Source organism: Bubalus kerabau, chromosome 3 (genome assembly GCF_029407905.1).
Source record: "Bubalus kerabau isolate K-KA32 ecotype Philippines breed swamp buffalo chromosome 3, PCC_UOA_SB_1v2, whole genome shotgun sequence".
NCBI classification, from domain to species: domain Eukaryota; kingdom Metazoa; phylum Chordata; class Mammalia; order Artiodactyla; family Bovidae; genus Bubalus; species Bubalus kerabau.
In genome coordinates, this window is record NC_073626.1 from 142368628 (window position 1) to 142382857 (window position 14230).

The window sequence follows — 14230 nt, forward strand, 5'->3', positions numbered from 1 at the left end:
GCCCCCTCCGGGAACCCGAGTCATATTTCGCGCACACCCCTCCTTCCCTTACGCACGCAGCGTGCGGACGTCGGCCTCTGACGCAGTCGTTGCCCCTGGTCCGGCTCCCGCCCAGGTCGCTCCCGCTGACCATTGGCGCCAGGCTGAAGTTCCTCCCTCAGGCCCACCCCCCACCCTCCGAACCGCTACGGCGGCGGCGACCCATGTTGGGGTTCAGGCTCCTGCGGTCGCCGCCGCTGCTTCTTCTGCTGCCGCAGCTCGGAATCGGAATCGCCGCGTCCAGCTCTCACGCCGGAACCATGAACCTGGGCAGCAACAGCAGCGGCGGCGCGCCCTGCTCCCCCTCGGCCGAGCGGCGCCGGCAGCAGTGCGTGCAGCTGTCCACGGTGCCGGGAGCCGACCCTCAGCGCAGCAACGAGTTGCTTCTGCTGGCGGCGGCGACGACGGCCGGGGAGGGACCAGGACGACGGGACCTCTCTGAGGACCCGGCGAAGGAGGAGGTGCAACCGCCGCCCCAGCATCACGTTCTCTACTTCCCCGGGGATGTGCAGGTAACCCGCGGCCTGCCTGGGCACCTGTTCCTTCCTCTTGTGCATATGCGAATTCTCTAGATTCTTCCCTCCTACCTGGTGCCCGGTTCCTTGCCTCGCCTGAACACACCCACACATATGCTTCGCGGTCTGGCTCTGCGCAATCCAAAACCGCCTCTTCCACGCCCCGACCCCCTCCTCAAAGAGCCCTAGAGAGGTGTCCTTGGAGGGCCGCGACCTCGGAAGAGCCAGCTGTCAGTCCAGGTTTCGAGGGAGTGGTATTCAAGACATAGATATGAGACAGTGTGTATTTATTCTATAACTTGGTTTCTCAGGAGGGTGTTGGGGGAGCAGGAGACAGAGAAATGGCTTTTAAATTAGTATGTAGTGTTCAAAAAACGCTGGCAGTTCTTAAAAAGCAAACAGAAAACCTAGTACTATGGTGTGACACTCTTAGTAACACTAAGAAAGGGAGAGTGGGTGGCAGTTTTCTGTCCCCTTTTGGGACAGTAATTGCTAAGCATGGCAATACTTTGATGCTTACCTAAATTCTGTGCTTTTGTTTTTGTGTGAGATTCTGTTTTTATTACTAATTTTGCGGCTGCAGATAAATATTCATAGATAGGTTGTGTCTTAATCTAGATCTTTATCTAGAACTGCTTTGTCTTGAGTGGGTAGCCATTATATGTGACTGACTATATGCACTTCAAGATTTCTAATTTGAACAACTAAGCAGGAAGAGCTTCCATTAGTTGAGAGACAAGATGATGAAGACTACAGGAAGAGCAAGTTTAGTGGCAAAGAGATTTTAGATTGGCAGTATCTATTAAATGTTCAAAAGGAAATGCATATGTGTAACTAGCAAGTCTAAAGTTGCAGGAATAAGTCTAGGCTAGAACCCAAATGTTGAAGGTTGTCAGAATATAGGTAGTATGTAAAGCCAAGAGACCAAGAAAGAGATCACAAAGGGAGTAAAGGTAGTCAGGAAAGGTCTAAGAACTGAGTGCTACAGTACTCCCCAGTCATTGAGTTTATCAGAAAGATAAGAAAGGAGTGTAACTTATTGGGTATTCACATATTTAATCCTCATTGATATTATACATCATTATTCCCATTTTGTAGTTGAGCTGGCTGCAACACAGATTTAACAACTGGCCAGATATTTCATAGCTAAAATGTGCAGAATCAGGGATTAAACCTAGGCGATCTGGCCTCAGAGCTTTTGATGCATTATTCTCTATTTCTTCCCTAAGATACCTGCGTTTTTGGAGAACTTCATACTCTGCATAAATCAACAGTATATCACTGTCCAAAAAGCTAATGGAATCTCGGGCTATGTAAAGAAATGGATGAGGTCAAAATGAAAGGAGGTATTAGACTAACTATATTTAGCACTTTATAGACTTCATCAGAAGATATGTGCTATATTCCGATTGGCACTCTTTAAAAACCTTTAGTGGGCATGCAGTGAAGGCTAGTTACCATTATTATCATCGTCATTGTTATTATAGGTGCACGCTGCAGCTGGCCCACAAAACTCGGGAAGTCACTGTCAGCAGTGCCATGCTGATTTGCCAAACTGAGCAAAAGGGCATCAACTGAGTAAATTAAGTTCCTTCTCTTAAACTGAAATACTTGATTTTTTTCATAGTTTTGATTAGCAGCCAACTAGACCAGTCAGTTATTTGGAGAGCAAGAGAAAAAACTATATATACCTTCATCATTATCTGACTCCAGGAATAGTTTGTTAGCATATTGTTTTAAAGCATTAATTTCAAAAACAATAAACTAATTGTTGCACGGTTTAAGAAACACATCCAGCTTTATTTTAGCTTTACCTGTGTATACTAGCACTACCCAAGAGAACTTTCTGTGATGGTGGGAATGTTCCATGGAAATGCTCTGTATTTGCACCATGACAGCATACAAAAACCTTAGGGGCTACTGCGGACTTGAAATGCAGCTAGTGCAATTCAAAAACTGGACTTTTTAATTCTAAATTTAATTAAATAGCCACATGTAGTTATCCTTTTGTCCACTCGATACATCAGCATATAAAGTGTCTTTACCTTCTAAATGTATCTAGAAGTGACAATAATTATTTAGAAATCTTAAGTCAAATCATACCACACCTCTGCTGAAAACTCTCCACAGCTTCCGATGGCACTTAGAGTAAAAACCAGAGTCCTCTTGATGGCCTGCAAGGTGCTTCGCTATATTTACCTTTCCCACCCTGTAGCTTCTGTTTTTTTAGGCGCCTCACTTAGGCATGCAAGATCTAAGTTCCTTGACCAGAGCTCCAACCTGTGGGACCCCTGCAGTGGAAACGCGAAGTCTTAACCACTGAACTGCCAGGGGATTCCCATCCCTTGGCTTTTTTGACTGTCTCCCCAGAAGGCTCAGCCACACTGACCTTATTGCTCATGTTAGGCACACTTGACCCCAAATGCTTTGCCCATACTGCCTGGAACACTCTTTCTGCAGATGTCTGGAAGGATTCATTACTTCCCCTTTCAGTTGCTCAAAAGCTGCCTTCACAGTGAGGCCTTTTCTGACCATCCTATTTAATAATCATACATGTGCACAGGATCTCTGTCAACTTTCTCTTTTGTTTTTATCCATTTCATTTACTGTTTTAGTTATTCATCTTGTTTTTCATCTGTCTTCCACTAGTATGATGAAAGATTCATGTATGTTTTCTTTACTGTTACATCTGTGATGCTTAGAGAGTGTCATGAAGTAGGTGTTCAGTAGATAGCTTCTTGAATGAATAAATGTATATAAGTTCCTTTGAGCAATGCCTTAAGTGCTACTTGGTTGTTATTATATGAAGTGCTTTTAGGTTCAGATTTCCTTATCTGTGCACTTGATTCTTTTAAGTCTAATGTTTATCCTTATGAAATTTACCCTGTTCATACAGCTCATCTTTTTAGTGTATGGATCCTTTCAGAACTCTTATTTCCATTTATATCACATATAGATTAAGTAAGCATTCTTTCTATGTCTTTATTTTTAATTTGGATAAATATTGAACAGAATAGGGCCAACAGAACTTTGTAGGATACCTTTAGAAGTTTTGTCTTATCTTAACACAAGATTCATAATTTGGGGTTAATTGGATCTGGTTGACAGTGTAATTTTAAATCCTAATTACCATTACCTTTTTGATGTTCTTCTTGTAGTCATCTTTTATTTTATATCCTTTTTTATGCCACACTTGTCCTTTTATCATTTGAATTACAGGAAAGTTGAGGCCACAGTAATTAACTTTTCTTTAGGTACCTCTTGATGTGTTTCTTATCAGTAATGATTTTGGAGGGGGATCAGAATTTTTTTAAGTAGGTATTTTCCAATTTTCTTGTGTTTCTTGCTTTTTAAATCCTCAGGATATAGAATTGTACTTACCTCTTTTTTTAAGTTTACAATTTGATGAATTTTGACAAGTACAATTATGTAACCATCAAAACAAACATATAACCCAATATTTCCATTACCCCTAAAGAGACCCCTGTGCCCTACTCCAATCAGTTTTCTCAGCCACAGGCAATCACTGATCTGCTTTCTTTCACTATAGTTTTGCCTTTCTAGATTTTCATTAGTTAGGAATCATGTATGTAGTCTTGTCTTTCTGGCTTCTTTCACTTAGTAGTCTGGCCTCTTTCACTTAGTCTAATGCTTCTGAAGTTCATTCTCTGTGGTCTCTATCAGGAGATTATTTCTTTTTAATGCCAAGTAGTTTTCTGTGTGTGGGCATATGATATAGTTACCCATTCAGTAGTTCATAAACATTTGGGTCATTTCCAATTTTAGCTTTTAAAAACTTATGCCTTCCTAAACAGTAGGATATATAGATGAGCATGTCCTAAGTGTATGTCTTGGTGAGTGGGAAAAGACTCACTTCTCCTGTGTGACTCTCCTTTACTTCTTACACTGTTATCACACTCAGGACATTTCTAACAATAGACCCCCCACACCAAACAATTCTCTACACCACCAGTTAGGTATCTTATAATTCAGTTCAATTCTAGAGTTATCCAGTCTCCACTATCTACCTGCAATTAATGTCAGATTCCACATCTTAAGGCCTCAGTCCCACAGGTCTGTTCCCCTCCCTACTTCATATGCCAGTCACAAGTCTCAGGTTGTCACCTGAACTCATGACTGACCAGCAATAGATTGAGGTTTAAACAGTCCACTCCTTGGGTTCAGTTAGTTGCTAGAATGGCTCACAGAACTTTGGAAAACAATTTACACTGTTTACCTATTTATTCTGGAAGGATATGATAAAGGATACAGGTGAACGTTCAGGTGCAAGAGATGCATGGGGAAAGGTACGTGAGAAGAGGTGCAGCACTTCCATGCTCTCTCTGAGTGCACCGCTCTCCCAGCACCTTCGTGTGTCACCGGCCTGGAAGCTTCCCGAACCTGTACTTTGGAGATTTTTATGGAGGCTTCACTGCATGTGTATGACCAGTCATTAACTTTATTTCCAGCCCCTCTTGGGAGAATGGGAAGTGGAGCTGAAAGTTTCAAACTTCTGATCATGTCTTGGTCTTTCTGGTGACCATCCTCTGTCACCCATGAAGTTTCAAGGGTTTTAGGAGCTCTGTGCCAGGAACCATGGGCAGACACACATACGCATGCATTCTACTATTTCTCATCTGATTGATGAGAAACCCTGGGGTTTCATGTGCTTGTCAAGCAGCCTTCTCAGGCTGGTTCCTGTTAACGGTCCTTCTAGCTTGCTTGAACACAGGATGTCCGCTTTATGCTCAGTGAAGATAACCCCTTGACCCATCTTTTTATGCAAGTACAGCTTGTAGCTTATATAGCTTTCCTCACGCTGGTATAAGAGTGGTCCACCTAATTAAGTCTTTATCATGGAGATACATGGCAAGTTTCCCTCAAAATCCTTGGTACCAGTACTTCAGTACCAGTATGGGGTGGGCCTTTACATTTTTGCAGGTCAGCCAGCATCATTCTTTGGAGTAAGCACCAGGTAGTCTCTCCAGGAGATTCTCTGGCCACCCGCCTCACTGGGGATGAAGAGAATCAAGCCGCCTACCCTTTAACCCCTACAAGGAGAGTAAGTGCATTCCATTCCCAACTGGGATGAAAGCTCTCTCAGAAGAACCTTCCTGCATTCTTCCACCTCTTCTATAGACTGGCCTTGGGTAGTAGCCTGGGTTGCAGAACTGGTTTTGACAACCTGTTAGCAAGTCCTTAGGGGCTGTCTGGTCTCTGTTTTTAGAAGTGCTTATCCATTGTTCTTCTGGGCTTCTTAGACACAAGAGTAACAATTTTATTTTTACATTTTAATACACACAGTTATGAAGTATGAGCATTTTCTTCCTCTGATCATGTAATGTGGGGCTAATCAAAGAAAACACAAAGTTTTTAGGTTTACCATCTCCTGTGTGGTAGAGACTAAACAAAGTCATAGAATCTTGTTCATTTTAGCTCATTTACTAAATAACTATATGTAATAAAAACAGCTGTGTGGTTGGTAGGGCCTATTTTCCTTGGCTGTAAAAAGAGTTTAGGTATTTGTGCTTTCTTTTGTATTTGACATTTATATCTAATTATGAATCCATAGAATAATTCAGTGTTGGCTCTGTTCTTCCCAACGAATATTTGGGTATCTTTATGAAGACTTGACTAATATTCCTCCTACTTCAGACATAATAGGAATTCCACTTCATAATTCTGGAATTTCTAACTAATACTGCAAAACTGAACTCAGATATTTATGGAGCTTTCCCTAATTTCCCAGAACATGGTTAGAGTCTCCCTTCCTCTGTGTCCTCCCACAGATATCCCTGTTTTACAGCAATAACCATATTACCTTGTAATTGCTTATCTGTCTCTCCCACTGGACTTTGTTCTTGAGGGACTATGCCTTACTCATCTTTGCATTCCCAGAACTGTGCTTAGTGCCCCCCAAATGTCAGTTGATGAATATATGAAGAAATGGAAATCAAAGTTTAATAGGCAAAGTTTTTAGTTTGTATTGGAGACATGTTGCTTCCCTTTCTGATGATACCCATGTGTGCATATGCATGCCCACCTACACTCCTCCCCGAGGGATATTTCCTTTCATGTCCATCCCTCTCTTCTTTACATTGGTGCCTGAATTGCAGATTGTTTAATTCTTTGGAAGATAGGGTTCTGTATAGAAAAAGAGGGTAGATTTCTTATAGGTAGGGACAAGGGAAAGGGCCCAAATTTGCTTTCTCACTGAAATAAAATAAGTATTTATCCAAAAAACAGGATTTAGATGAGCCCTTTCAGATCTAAGCTCCTATGATAATTTTACATCTCACAAATCTGGATGTGCAGAAGGCAGTAGCAGAATCCATAAAAAATGATAGCCTTCTGGGAATAGATATTTTTTTAACATATATGACAAGCTTAATATTAATGAGATACAAACTGTTAAGAACTTGAGCATCCTGTTGGGAAAGTTACTGAAGAATATGAACAGAGAATTAACAAAAAAATGAAAATTGCCAGCAAGCATAGAAAAATATTCAACCTAATTAGGAATGAAAATATGCAAATTAAATCAAAAGTAAGACATCATTTTATCTTAGTAGCAGAGATTTTTTTTAAAAAATTAATGCTAATAGTCAGTGTAGGTAAGGATATGAGAAAAGAAGCTCTTGTATACTTCTAGGGGAGTAGAAATTGGTATTAATCTTCCTGACAGGAAGTCTAGAAATTATACAAATCTATACTTATTGATGAGGAATTGTGCCTGTAACATTTTAAAGTGAAAACTCTATGTATAATTTTGTTGAGGGAAGAAATAAACTTAAAAACATTCTTGTATATGTGTATGTATACTAAAGAACACTGGAATTCTAGACACCAAAATTTTAATAGTGATTGTTTCTAATGAAGGTTTTATGGATCGGTGGTTTTTCTATTTTCCTTATACTTTTATATATAGACTTTATATATATAAATTTTTGTAGTATTACTTTTATTAGACTTAATTTTTTCACAGAAAAATGTGCGTATTGCTAAAAATTCAGTTTATTCAAGATTATACATTGAAAAGTAAGTCTCCTTTTCATCCCTTTGAATGACTGAAGGCAGTTTCTGATTTTCCATTCCTATGGCTAACCATTGTTGGGGAATTCCCTGGTGGTCCATTGGTTAGGACTGTATGCTTTCACAACCAGGGGCCTTTGTTGTATATCTGGTCATGGAACTAAGATCCCACAAGACTTCCCAGGTGGCGCTAGTGGTAAAGAACCTGCCTGCCAATGCAGGAGATATGAGACTTGGATTTGATCCCTTGGTTGGAAAGATCCCCTGGAGAAGGAAATGGCAGTCTACTCCAGTAATTCTTGCCTGGAGAATCCCATGGACAGAGGAACCTGGCAGACTACAGTCCATGGGGTCACAAAGAGCCAGCCATACATGACTGAAGTGACTTAGCACACATGGAGGGCTGACTATTGTTACTGATTTATATGTCCTTCCAGAAACAGTCTATGCTGATGCAAACTTTTTTTCTTTAAACACAAATGATAGTTTATCAGTACAGGGGGTTTTTAGCCTTTATATTACAAAACATATGAGTACTTATAGAGCTGCCTCATTCTTCTAGAGCAGGAATAAATGTCCTTATACATATTTATTTATGCATATGTGCAAGTATAGCTCTGAGATAAATTCCTAGAATTAGAATAACTAGGTCAAAAGAGAAGTGCATTTAAAAATGTTTGGTGTATGATTGATTGTTATAAATAAGGAAAAGTTACAGTTCTCTTTCTCTTTTTTACACCCCCATATCCAGTCCATTAGCAAATGCTGTTGCTGACTTGAAAAAAGGCACATGAGTTGCGAGTTGTTTTATTAGGGGCAAAATGAGGACTACAGCCCAGGAAACAGCATTTCAGATAGCTCTGAGGCACTGCTCCAAAGAGGTAGAGGGAAGGTCGGTATAAATGTGGTTTTAGTGAAAGGGAAGTACATGCAATCAATCACATTTTCTGCAGAAGGTTTCTGCTAGTCACTAGGATCAGTCATCACCATGAAGGGTTTTAGTGCTTTTGTAGATACGAGGAGATGCAAGAATTGGGCTCATAAAATCAGCTCCTAAAAATACCTAACTATCTGAAGACCCATTCTGCCAGTTTTTCCCGAAGCACAGAGTGTCTCATTTCCGCTTTCCATCCTGAACTCTTTCCAGGGAGTGTTCAAGTCAGCAGCTGCAGTGGCACCTGAGTTAATCCTTATAGAGGTAGATGACAAGTGCCAATTTGTAGTTGACACTGTTGATTCTGCCTTCAATATATATTCAGAATCTGACTGGTTCCTGCCACCTTTTACTTCTAATACCACTCTGGTTCAAGCCACATTCTCTAATTGGGCTTATACTTCAGTAGCCACCCACTGCTCTCCCTGCTTCAGACTGTTGCCCCTTCGCACATAGGAGTCAGATTATTCCTTGCAAGGCAGATTATATCAGCCATTTACCTCACACCCTATCAGACTAAAGACCTCAGGGTATCGTACAAGGCATGATTAGCACCTCCCCTCTTCCCCACCAGGGGCTTTCCTGATAGCTTAGTTGGTAAAGAATCCACCTGCAATGCAGGAGACTGCAGTTCAATTCATGGGTCAGGAAGATCTGCTGAAGGGATAGGCTACCCACCCCAGTGTTTGGGGGCTTCCCTTGTGCCTCATCTGGTAAAGAATCTGCTTGCAATGCAGGAGACCTGGGTTTGATCCCTGGGTTGGGAAGATCCCTTGGAGAAGGGAAAGGCTATCCACTCCAGTATTCTGGCCTGGAGAATCCCATGGTCCATATAGTCCATTGGGTCACAAAGAGTCAGACACGACTGAGCGACTTTCTCTTCTTCCCCAACAATCTCTGTGACCCTCATGATCACTTTTGCACCTTCACTTCACTGGTGGAACACTGGTCTCACTGCTGTATCTTAGTTACATCAACCATGGTTCCACTTCAGGTCATTAGGTCCTTTTGCAGTTCCTTGTGCCTGAAATATTCATGACTCACTCCCTCAGCTCCTTCAGGTCCTTCTCAACTGTTGCCTTAGTGGAGACTACCCTGTGTTTTAAATAATAATCTTTCACCCTCTCCAAAACTCTGCAGCCCTTTTCCTCTACTTTTGTTACATTCCATTGCACTTAACCACCTTAAAATATCTTGTGCTGTCTAGCTAGTAGCTACTTGTAGCTGTTGTCCATTTGAAATTTACTCTAATCAAAGAAATATATTTTAAATTGCATTTAACTTTAAATTTAAATCTAAAAACTGTTACTCAGTTCAGTTCCTAGAAAACTTTTTTAAGTGTATTTGAGCAACTTGGGTATGTGAATCTACTTTTGCAGCTGTAAATCTTATGAAATCTAAATTCAGATCAAGTATTTCCGATGAAAATTTAGCACCCAAATTGAGATGTGTTATAAGTGTAAAATATACACTAGATTTCAGAAACTTAGAAAAAGAAATGTAATAATTTCAGTACTTTTTATGTTGGTTACATGTGGAAATAATGTTACACGTGGATGTATGGGGCTCGATAAAATATATTATTTAAAAATAATTTGGGATTTTCCTAGCAGTCCAGAGGTTAAGACTCCATGCTTCCACTGCAGGGAGTATGGATTTGATCCCTGGCTAGAAACTAAGATCCCGCATGCCGGAGGGCACAGCCCCCCCAAAAAGAAAAAAATTCATCTGTTAATGTCTTACTTTTTAATGTAGCTACTAGAAAATTTTATGTGTGGCTCACTGTATTTCCGTTGGAGGGTGCTGTTCTGTTGACTTACAGAGTTGTTTATTACGTATCTCTATATTAGAATGTGCACTCTCTGTGGGCAGGGGTTTTATCTGTTCTGATCCATGACTGTCCAGGAGGTATCCAGTATATTTTATAGAATAAATGAATTTGAATGAATTTCCCTTTTTTAAGGATATTATGAATAAAAGTTAAAAGGAAAACCAAATTTACATACATGTCCTAGAATGTAAACAAAAAGTATTAATATATCAAGAGTACTTATAAATAAATAGGATGCAAATTTAAAAAGGCAAAACAGGCACAGTAGAAATCTAGATAACTAATAAATATATGAACAAAATTCATTTAAATTTTTAATAAAAATTAGAATAAGTTATCCTGTGCCAATGAAATTTAACAAAGATAAAAGAAAAACTATACATACTTCTTTGAAAGACAGTATTGTAGTCTATATAATCAATCTTAAACTACGAATATTCTTGAACCTAGTTTCTCCACATCTAGGAATTTATTTTTAAGGATGTAATCACAGTAATGTTCACTGTAGCTCTGTAATACTAAAATCTTACAACCAGGAAGTAATAAATAGATTTATAGTTTTCATTTTGAGTACATTAACCATAGGTCATTATAATGTACCAACTTCCTCCACAATAAAAATGGCAAACTAATTTTGTGGAAATAATTTTATATAAATGTGTAATGTTTATCTTTTTTACTTTCAGAATTACCATGAAATTATGACTCGTCATCCTGAGAATTATCAGTGGGAAAACTGGAGTCTAGAAAATGTTGCCACCATCTTAGCCCACCGGTTCCCCAATAGTTATATTTGGGTGATAAAGTGTTCCCGAATGCATTTGCACAAATTCAGCTGCTATGACAATTTTGTGAAAAGCAATATGTTTGGTGCTCCAGAACACAGTACTGACTTTGGAGCTTTTAAGCACCTTTACACGTTATTAGTTAATGCTTTTAACTTAAGTCAGAAGAGTTTGCTATCAAAAAAGAATGTGAAAGATTCGAATAAGGACTCCAAAGCATCTAATTGTCGATCCACTTCTTCTCATACTACCAATGGTTGCCAGGGAGAAAAAGAGAGGACCTGTGAAAAATCTGATGAGTCTGCTATGAGTTTTTATCCACCATCATTAAATGGTGCTTCTTTTACTTTGATTGGATTTAGTAAAGGTTGTGTTGTTTTGAATCAGTTGCTTTTTGAATTGAAAGAAGCCAAGAAAGACAAGAACATCGATGCTTTTATCAAAAACATAAAAACAATGTACTGGTTGGATGGTGGTCATTCTGGAGGAAGCAACACTTGGATTACTTATCCAGAAGTCTTGAAGGAATTTGCACAAACAGGGATAATTGTTCACACCCATGTAACACCTTACCAAGTACATGATCCAATGAGATCTTGGATTGGAAAGGAGCACAAGAAATTTGTTCAGATACTTGGAGATTTTGGTATGCAGGTGACTAGCCAAATTCATTTTGCAAACGATGCTCCTTCCATAGAGAATCACTTCAGGGTTCATGAAGTATTTTAGACTATAATATTATTAATGTAGAAGAGCAGAAGCACTTTCAGAAAGTGTTATGAATTCAGATAATGAAGATGTAAATTCATAGATGCAGTGTCAGTTTTTTTTCCTGGGCATGGGGGAAGGAAGCACACATTCCTAAAATATGGGTGTAATGTGCAATAATGTTCCTTGTTTGTAAATGTATTTAATTGGGACTGGGTTGGAATTATTTCATTTGAAATTTAAAAGGTGATTTGTGATAATCCTACAAGGAGATATAAGACCCTTAAAAATGAAAAGTTACAATACAGTCCTTATAAAAGGCAGTGAAGATTATTATTGTTGGAAATAGTTTATTTTCTGAGTAATGTTTGAAACTAATTTTGGTGATACTTTAACAGTAAATAGCTCTTTTGGACTCAAAACTTTTGAGTGGAAATACTATCTCTTCAAACAAAGTGAAGGCACACTGATGTTTTCCAGCATTTTGCAATAACTACACCCTGCCTCTTATGTTTATAAACTCATGAAGTTATTCTTCAATGTGCCATCAGTTGTTTTTTCTTAAGAGTCAAAATGTCTTTGTTTCCACATATCCAAGAATATGCAGTAGTACAGAGTTGGTTTTAAAAATATTACACTTAAGCACTGTGGCTTAATTTTTAATTGACAACTTTTGGATAAGACATTTTGGAGTTTCTTAAAATTTGGCAAGAAAACAGTTCTTTTAGAAAATTGTTTCAGATTGAACATAATAGTGTATATTGGGTAAAAATACAGATTTAAAATCATTTCATCCTATCAGTCTTTTGAAAGAGATCAACTTAGGTAAAATGTAATCCTCTACTTTGGTACAGCTCTATTAAAAAGGAGACAGATTCTATAGATCAAAGTCACTGTTTCTCCTGCAGCATGATTTTGTCTGCCAAAAGAAAGCAGTTCTCCTTGGCCAAAATGCAAAATTATATTGCTAAAAGAAAAGTTAAAAGGGAAAGTTTGAAGATACAAATGATTTTATTTTGGCTCAAAAACTGAATTTGCTTAACACTGCTACATAAATTGGGTGAGGTTTCCTTCTGCCCATTTTTCTTGACCTAGATAAATACATTTTGAGAAACCAGGATCTAATAAATGTCAACCAACACTGAAACATAGCTGTGTGATTACAATAAAAGGTTAATGGTCTTCTAAAAATTGTTTATTAATAATTAGCTTTTATGGGTCATGAAATAATTAAGCAGGGAAGTAACATGCTGTTTTCAGATTGAAAAAACAGACTGAAGCTTAATATCTTAATAAGCCAGAGGGTCTCAATATATAAAACAATAATTAAAATGTTAATTTCTTGGTTTCTTCCCAGAATTATATTTTAATGACTTTGTAAGTACATTCCAAATATTCAGACTTATAAGAAAGGATTTTTACTTAACAGATAACTTAAAATTAATATCCCCTAATTCTGTGAATTGCAGAATAGTATCTTTCAATGGTTTTCTAAACGGATAAAGTACAATAGTTTTATGTTGCTTTGGTTTCTTTTAAATACCTGCTGTTTCTTTTGAGACCAAAAATTCCCAGCAAGGAAACAAGTCAGTCTGATTCTAGCATTTTATTTATTACCTTGTCTTAAAACACCATTATTGATTGGATAGCTCCTTTCAATATGTTTTAATAATCCTTGGTTAAATTTATGTATATCTAATGTAAATAGCTAAGTTACTAAGTATTTTAATGCAGGAGGAAGGAAAGGCATTTCTTTTTACGAATTAACTAAAATGGAAAAGTATGACTTTCAATAGAAGGAAGGATTCATTTAAAAATCTGAGGTATTTAAAGATCTGGTCCTTGTAGCTATCCCATCTTAACTATAATTGTTACATGTTGAATGGATATTAAGAATTACTCTCTGGGACACCTGGAATTGCCATTGCATCAAAATGAGACAGTGTTGAAAAGTAGAATTATTTTCTTGAATGAAAATATATTCAAGTTGATCTATACTCAAATATTTTAATACTTAAAAATTTGTTCTTTTTCCACATTTGTTTAAAACTGTTACAAATGTTAGTGTTTCCTTTTGGATTGTGCTTTTGTGTTTGTGTCATGAGTCAATTGAGAAAAGTAGTCAAATAATGTTAAAGTTGTTACCGCCACAGCATGAATGTACAATTGTATTAAATATAATCCACAGAAGTGTATTTGGATGTGTGCTGTATGTTAACTAGATTTGTTTAAAACTTTAGATTGTTACTTAGAAAGCAGCTATTTCTCTCCACTTTGCCAGTTTGGATTTGTTAATGTTTTCATTAATGTCCCTAATTTTTCGTACAAGCAACTTTGAAACCTTTCCTATATAAATACATCTTTCCTTTAAATTGCTCTACAAAAA

The 14230-nt window shown here is 38.1% G+C and overlaps 1 protein-coding gene across 1 annotated transcript; it reads left to right on the plus strand.

Moving 5' to 3' along the window:
* Nucleotides 1-68: 68 nt before the first annotated feature.
* C3H2orf69 (chromosome 3 C2orf69 homolog) lies at nucleotides 69-14230 on the plus strand. Its single transcript, XM_055573037.1, has 2 exons — nucleotides 69-551; nucleotides 11038-14230. The coding sequence occupies exons 1-2, from the start codon at nucleotides 204-206 to the stop codon at nucleotides 11863-11865; spliced, it is 1176 nt and encodes a 391-aa protein (XP_055429012.1). The 5' UTR covers nucleotides 69-203; the 3' UTR covers nucleotides 11866-14230.

Bases quoted from the DNA above. Each gene is read 5' to 3' on its own strand.
- C3H2orf69 (XM_055573037.1), top strand. From the start codon at position 204: ATGTTGGGGTTCAGGCTCCTGCGGTCGCCGCCGCTGCTTCTTCTGCTG. The intron at 552-11,037 runs GTAACCCGCGGC...TTTTACTTTCAG, and splicing joins ACTTCCCCGGGGATGTGCAG to AATTACCATGAAATTATGAC.